This window comes from Octopus bimaculoides, chromosome 15, assembly GCF_001194135.2.
Source record: "Octopus bimaculoides isolate UCB-OBI-ISO-001 chromosome 15, ASM119413v2, whole genome shotgun sequence".
NCBI lineage: Eukaryota > Metazoa > Mollusca > Cephalopoda > Octopoda > Octopodidae > Octopus > Octopus bimaculoides.
This window is the reverse complement of record NC_068995.1, coordinates 51,345,725-51,353,724: the sequence shown is the minus strand read 5'-3', so window position 1 is coordinate 51,353,724 and position 8,000 is coordinate 51,345,725. Positions and strand designations below refer to the sequence as shown.

At 40.2% G+C, this 8,000-nt stretch overlaps 2 protein-coding genes across 3 annotated transcripts in view; both read left to right on the top strand.

Moving 5' to 3' along the window:
• Nucleotides 1-525, top strand: part of LOC106870791 (uncharacterized) — a 3,785-nt gene extending 3,260 nt beyond the window's left edge. The window contains exon 3 of the mRNA XM_014916991.2: nucleotides 222-525. Coding sequence (XP_014772477.1) covers nucleotides 222-503 — 282 coding nt within the window. The 3' untranslated portion in view covers nucleotides 504-525. The remainder of the gene's footprint in view (nucleotides 1-221) is intronic.
• Nucleotides 526-5,760: 5,235 nt separating this feature from the next.
• Nucleotides 5,761-8,000, top strand: part of LOC106870812 (probable peptidylglycine alpha-hydroxylating monooxygenase 1) — a 36,304-nt gene continuing 34,064 nt past the window's right edge. The window contains exon 1 of one of the 2 annotated variants that reach the window (XM_014917028.2): nucleotides 5,761-5,889. The gene's annotated coding sequence lies outside the window, so the exon portion shown is untranslated. Of the gene's footprint in view, nucleotides 5,890-5,923; nucleotides 6,321-8,000 lie in introns of those variants that run through there. The other variant, XM_014917026.2, reaches the window with a different exon arrangement.

Here is an 8,000-nt window from a genome sequence, read left to right as displayed (position 1 = left end):
TATATATATATATATATATATATATATATATATATATATACAGGTATGGTGATGCAAACAGGTAAAATAGAAATCAAAATATAAGTATATATATATTTTTGTATTAATATTTAGTTGTTGCTTCCATTAAATATTAATAAAAATATATGTGCATACATGTGTTTGTGTGTGTGTGTGTAATCACAGACCTTACTTTTTTTTTTGTCTTCTCTTCATTACAGGAATCCCGACTCCGGAAGCAGTGTGGCAAAGATATCCTTGGCTTCGATATAGCCGAAGACCTTCGCCTGAAACCATTCAGCAGGGAGTTGTTTCCGGGTGAGGCAAGCATCAAAGTAGTCAACCAGCTTCAAACGGGTCCCAGTAATAAATTCCTTGGACCAGGGAGGGTTTGGCTGCCCTTTGACATGTTGATGGGAGTTAAATATGAACTGCCGCCTTCACTGAAGTTGTACGGTGAACGAATCATCGATAGAATTGACAAAACAAACAAAAAAAAGTGATTTATATTTTTGTACTTTTGTATTTATTTTGTTTGTTGTTTTTTTTTTAATTGATTTGCTCTTGTGTATGGCAGGGTGTAATGTTTGGAACAGTTGAAATGCCTGTGTGTGTGTGTCATCATCACCATCATCATCCTCATCATTACATGTCCATTTTCCATGCTGGCATGGTTTCTATGGCTGGACACCTTTCCTTACACCAATCACTTCACAGAGTGTACTGGCCGCTTTCTATGTGGCATTGGCACAAGTGCCATTACATGACACCGGCTTGGGTGCTTTTATGTGAATTCTTCTCAACAACAAACAGCAGTGAATTCAGTTTTTCTAGGGGTTAAATATGTCCCAAACATATTTGAACTGCTCTAAACGTTTATTCATTTGCAACACTGTCTGCACATGCGTACAACAATGTATGTGCATATTCTCTTACGCCTATAAGCGCAGCCGACCCACGAACTAGCAAAACACGTACCTTGTGTACGCACATTCGATATTGTTTATATATATATATATATATATATATTGGGCTTCTTCCAGTTACCGTCTACCAAATCCGCTCACTTTGGTCGGCCCAAGTATAAAACACTTGCTCCAGGTGCCACTCAGTGAGACGGAACCATGTGGTTTGGAAAGCAAACTTCTTATAAAGATGTGTACACTTATTTCTAAACTGCGTAGAAGTGCGTCGTGTGTGTGTGTGAGTGCGCGCGCGTGAGTGTGTGTGTGTGTATGTATGTGTGTGCGTGTGTACATATTGCCTTACCTCAGACGCTCATCTCTTAATGGAGTCGTGATGCCATGAAATAGAGAGACTTGAGAGACCGACATTAAAAAAGAAACAAATAAGAATGAAAAAGAAAAGGAAGTGTGAACTCACTTATTCCAGTACAGAACTGGTACTTTATTTATCGACCCCAAAAGGAGGAAAAGATACGTTGACCTCGACAGTATTTGAACCCAGAGCGCAGAGATCCAAAACGAATAATACAAGGTTATTCACCCGACGCTTCAACGATTCAAACGATTGTGTATGCGCGCGCGCGTATTTGTGTGTCAATATATATATGTGTGTATGTATGTATACATACATACATACATACATTATATATATATTGGCTAAACTGGCAATATGACCATCCCCAAGTACAACAACATATATATATATATATATATATATATATATATATATATATATTAGGTTGGTGCAGAATTATTGCGGCTTTTTCTCAACAAATTCTATTCAACAAAAACAATAACAATATTTAACAAAAACATCTTTAAATGACGGTCTGACCGTCTGCCAAGCAAATGGGAAGCGGTAATTGAAGTAGATGGTGAATATGCTCCGGAATAATCATTTAAAGATGTTTTTGTTACATGTTGTTATTGTTTTCGTTGAATAAAATTTATTGAAAAAAAGCCGCAATAATTATGCATCAACCTAATATGTGTGTGTAATTATGTGTATGTGTGTGTGTATTTATATGCATATGAGAAGAAGAGTGCAAGTGCACGAGTGCGACCATATTGGTATAAATATATATGGAACTGTCCGAGCTGAAAGTCACGCCCACGCTATCTACCCACGCATTTTTTCCTCATTTATCATTGTTGAAAACGTCATTGAAACAACATCGTAACCGCCACCACCATCATCATCTTCACCGTTTTCATCCACCTCCGACCACCACCGTGACTAGTTCGGCCAGCGAAGAAACCTTTGCGTGTTCGTTCGACCCGCAAGAAACGACCACCAAGTCACCTCCTCCGGCTGCACAACCATTCTTCTAAGAGCAAGGAAACACATATCCGGCTAATTGTAAGTTTTGGAGATGCTATGTCGGAAGAATATGTTCAATGGTTCCTTTATTCTTTTACTTCTTCCAGTCATTTGATTGCGGCCATGCTGGAGCACCGCTTTTAGTCGAGCAAATCGACCCCAGGACTTATTCTCTGTAATCCTAGTACATATTCTATCGGTGTCTTTTGCCGAACCGCTACGTTACGGGGACGTAAACACATCAACATCGGTTGTCAAGCGATGTTGGGGGACAAACACAGACACAATTACACACACACATATATGTGTGTGTGTTTTCTCTCTCTCTCTCTCTCTCTCTCTCTCTCTCTCTCTCTCTCTCTCTTTCTCACTCACACACGCAGATCCTCGAGCTCTGTCTTCATGTGGTTCTTACTTCCACACGTATAAACAGCTAAGCTTAGTTCAATTTCTGCACCGACGACGAGGCACAGCATTGGAATAACCTTGTAATTTTCTGGTTTCGTTATGTCTTCTAAGTCTACACCGATTCCTCCTGACCACATGTTATTTCTTGTGACTTCTCCATTCACAATCTTCCCACATTGTACTACAATGAAGGCAAAGGGACGATTGGCGGAGTTGTGTGCGTTTGATAACATTCCAGATGCCTGACTTTCACTTTTGTTGAACACTTGACCCAATAGAGAGACTAACTATGATTAAAACATGCAGACTAAAGATTACTACACCGATACATTATTCCGTGCCCTCTGCGCAGTGGTTGTTGGTAGCAAGTGGATCTTTTACTCATCAAAAGCCGTCTCAACGGTCAGGCAATAATGAATTACAGTTATGCTCGACCCTGTCAAAACCTTTAGCTTAATCTAAGTTGGCCTGAATCTTACCAAAGCCAGATTTACTATCAACTATTGACATGTTAATCGAATAGAGTGACTAGATCTGTTGGAAATCGCACAGGTTTGGAATAGTATGCAGGACAAATTCCAATATTTTTACCAGCACTCTAACCAAACACGATGATTTTCCCCCTCGCACATCCATCTTCTGTATTTCAGTTGCCGTTGCCAGCTTTTCACAGCACATCACTCTTTCTAGCGAGAATCGCAGATGATGGTCGAGGTAGTTCACCATCTCCAATCAAAGCTTCCTCTGCGTTGTTGCATAAAGATCCACCGAAAAACGTACGCTTCTGCTTGAAATTGGATAGGACGTTCCCATCGAGGTCCGTCGAAAGCCAGATTGTGGATCTATTGACAAGTCGCGCCTCTACTCAATAGGGCTGTTAAACGACTTGTACTCACTCGTATCTTGGAGGATATGCTTTATCTCAAACAATATAAACATCATATTCAGCAACAAATAAGAAGTAGAACGTTATTTTGTCTTTAACATGTCAAAGGCAAATCCTTTCATAATACTCTCTTCGAATCTACCTACTAAAATTCAACCCTAGATAAGCATTTTCACTCACTATACCCTTGCTATGATTAAAGGACTCTCCTCTAATTTCTCTCTTTAATGAGACCACCACAAGCTGTTGAAGATTGTCCTGACGACTGCTGCCAGACTAATCCAGTCCCTGTAAATTATTCCATTTGGGACCGATGCACTCAGCTTCCAGTAATTGGCTTCTCAACTTTGCCTTATCTAGGCTTATCCGGCAGGTATTTGATTTAGTCGATTCTGAAAGGGTGAAATACTAAACCGACCGTAAGTGGGATTTGAGCGCTGAACGTAAAGAAACGGACCAAACAACCGAAAAAGATTGTTGTCCCATGCTTGACGGGTTCTTCCAATCCACTGTCCATGTTGTTATAATAGTAAGAAAACTGCAATAGCGGTAACGACTGACAATTCCAGCAGCAGCAGCAGTAACAGGTACAGGCATTATGTACACCGTAACTGAGAAAGGCGCGGTTTTGACGTCATCCAACACGTATTCCCTCTCTGTCTGTCCGTCTGTCTCTCTCTCTCTCTCTATCTCTATATATGTATATCTCACGTCATATCAATATGCATTTATTCAATCAGTTCCATTTGTAGTTTCTATGACAACGAAACAGTATACGTGCAGTTGTATATATAAAGGTGACAGTGAAAAAAGAAAGAGTGGAGAGAGAGAGAGAGAAACAGACAGACAGACAGAGAAACGAGAGTTAGAGACATTGACAAAGAAAGAGAGAATTAAAGACAGAAAAACGAGAAAGAGAGAGGAGGAGTTGAGAAGGGAAAATATGAAATAAAGAAAGTATTAGAGAGAAATAAGAGGCAGAGATAGAGTAGGAGGGGTAGTTAGAGTGAGGGAGATAAGAAGGGTTTATAAAGAGAGGGAGGAGCCCGATGAGAGAGAAATGAATGAGGGCAGAGATGTATTTAGATAGAAAGCCAAAGGTTTGAACTGAAGAGGAAAATCAGTGGGAAGAAAGGAACAAGAAGGGAGATGGATAGGATGGAGCGATTGAGAGGGAAGATGGAGATGAGACGAGATTAGATAGATAGATAGATAGATAGATAGATAAGCGGCGGTAAAGAATACCACCCGTTTTCGGCGTAACCTTAGCCCAAAAACTAACCCTAAACCCTAACCACCGGGTGTGCGTATTCTTTACCTTCGCCAAACTGTTGTTTATCACAAGCGTACTTAGAGTCAAAGACATTCGAGCCGTGACCAGCTCATCTTTTGTGTGTGGTGCGGGGGACGAGATGTGTAATATCTAATGTGTTTTTTAAGACGGTAGACTGTGTAATTTGAAGGAGATTTGACATCTTTTTCTAGCAAATTATGCAAACATTCGAAGACTCCATGAGAAAGTGGTAAAGGGGATGTAGTGTGTGTGTGTGTTAGTGATACAAAATGAACTCAGAATAGGACACACTGGAAAAGAGCGAGGAAGAGTGAGTAATATCATGTGTGTGTGTGTGTGAAAGACAAAGAGAGAGAGAGAGAGAGATGTGTGTAGGCGTTTAGATATGGAGAAATAGAAAGAGAGGGAGCTGTGTTTAGGATGAAGAGAAAAAGAGGGGAGAGTAAATTATGGTGAGAGAGAGAGAGAGATGAATAGGGGTTTATAGAGGGGGAGTTATAGTTGTGTGTGCACTGTGGACAGAAGGGAGAGTAAATGATAGTAAGAAAGAGAGAGAGGGGGAGTGTAGAGATGGAGAGAGATCTGTATTGGATGGGAAATGGGAAAATGATGATAGGACGTGGGAGGAGAACGATGAGTGACGAAAGAGGAGGTAAAGTACCAGAAGAAGAGGAGGAGGAGGTAGGATGAAAGATGAGTTTTAGGGGGGAAAGCGAGCTCGAATAAAAATATGATGAAGGGACGACAGACAGAATTTTTAAAAAGCAAGAACTGAGTGTGGTGGTGGTGGTGATGAGGAGGAGGAGGAGGAGGAGGAGGAGGAGAAAAGGACCAATGATGCGAAAGAAAAAGATGGGTTGGTGATAGGGAAATCGAAGTAGAAACAGTGATGAGAAGAGGAGGAAGCAGAGACAATTTAGGAATATATAGAGAGAAATAAAACGAATAGATAGATAGGTAGACAAAGGGGAGAGATGATGAGGAAATTAGATGAAGAAGACAGTAAATGAAAAAGGTGCGTATTTATGAGAGTGAGAGAAAGAAAGAGAGTGAAAGATTGTGAGGAAAAGAGCGAAGTGGGAGTTGCACGTAACAGATAATGGATAACTAAGAATCGATATTAGTAAACAGGTTCGTCGAAGACATACAGTCGGCGTTGTTTGGTAGATTTGACTGCTACAATTACTATCTTTCCATAACACTGTCGTGCTCCTTGGAGAAGCCAGTAGTATTACTACCCACACTCTCTCTCTCTCTCTCTCTCTTTCTCTCTTTCTTTTTCTCTCTCCACTGGTTGCACACAACACGCAACAAACATACCTGCTATTTCTTTGAAGTTCCTACGAAGACAAGGTAGGACTAAACGTATGTTGTCGTCTGTCGGGTTTTTTTAAAAACACTTTCACTCGTAAAATATCAACATATAAGAGGAGTGCCGTCGAAAGGGTTAGTAAATCTTATTATTATTATTTTCCCACCATCTTTTCCTTTTCTTTCCCCTCGTGTTTATTTTCTTCTTCTTCTTCTTTTGTGTGTGTGTGTGAACCCGTACACAATTTATAGGCTGTTTTTGTGATGTTCCACTCATTTCTACCCCTGGGGAAAACAAAAAACACCATTATTATTATCAAGTATGTACATGTTGTTATTCACTGTTTTGTATAAGCGCGCGTCAGCTCTGATCCATCAACATATCTATGACCGAAACCGTTCCAGCTGTGACCATACGTTTTAGTTTTTCATTCTTATTTTTGATGTATCCCTAAAAGAAATACTGTATTTATGAGTACAATATCGAATATTCCGTTCTTATATTTAAGACTTTAAGACAGATTGGTCTTATTTGAGGGAGTTTCATGCAGCTGCTTCTAGCACGTTCAACAACCATGTAGTCTCCTCTCGCCATGGTGTGTATTTACATATAATTTGTATATAATTTGTACACGCATAGATACACATATGACACAAACTCACATACATACACATTGTATATATACACATATATATATATATATATATATATATATATATACACACACACACACATATATATATACACATGTATGTATATATATATATATATATATATATATATACACAATGTGTATGTATGTATGTATGAGGTTGGTTTCAGTTTAGTCGCAGTTGCGCTCTAATCGGGCATATTTTACCTACGCTCAAAGACATTCCAACCGTGACCATCCATCATTTCTTTTCAGACATGCATTATCCAACGTGTTTTTTGTTCTATAAAGGCAGTGGGTTGGTAATTAGAGGGAGATCTGGCTGCTATTTTCAACAGGTCGAGCGACCGTGTAAGAGGTCTCTCTTATGTCTATCATTACTGTAAATCACAAATACATCAATCTGGCAGAGTCGTTCGCGCGTCGGACAAAATGCTCAGCGGCATTTTTTCCGACACATTGCGTTCAGAGTTCAAACCCCACCGAGGTCAGCTTAGCTTTTCATCCTTTCGGATTTGATAAAATAAAGTACCAGTCAAGTACTGGGGTCAACGCAATCGACTTTCTCCACCTTTACCCTCAAAACTATTGGCTTTGTGTCAAAATTCGAAAGAATTATTCTTTTCTACTCTAGGCACAAGGCCCGAAATTTAGGGGGAGGGGGTCAGTCGATTAGGTCGACCCCAGTACGCAACTAGTACTTAATTTATCGACCCTGAAAGGATGAAAGGCAAAGTCGACCTCGGTGGAATTTGAACACTGATCGTAAAGACAGACGAAATACCGCTTAAGAATTTCGCCCAGCATGCTAACGTTTCTTATTTCTTTATTGCCCACAAGGGGCTAAACATAGAGGGGACAAACAAGAGCAGACAAACGGATTAATTCGATTATATCGGCCCAGTGCGTAACTGGTACTTATTTAATCGACCCCGAAAGGACGAGAGGCAAAGTCGACCTCGGTGGAATTTGAACTCAGAACGTAAAGACAGACGAAATGCCGCTAAGCATTTCGCCCGGCGTGCTAACGTTTCTGCCAGCTCACCGCCTTAATTCGAAAGAATTATTGTAATAACCGTTGTTATTACAGGACCACGGCGAATTGAATATGCAAACATAAGCGGGCCCTGGCTCGGATTAATATCCCCTCAGTTCTGGAGCC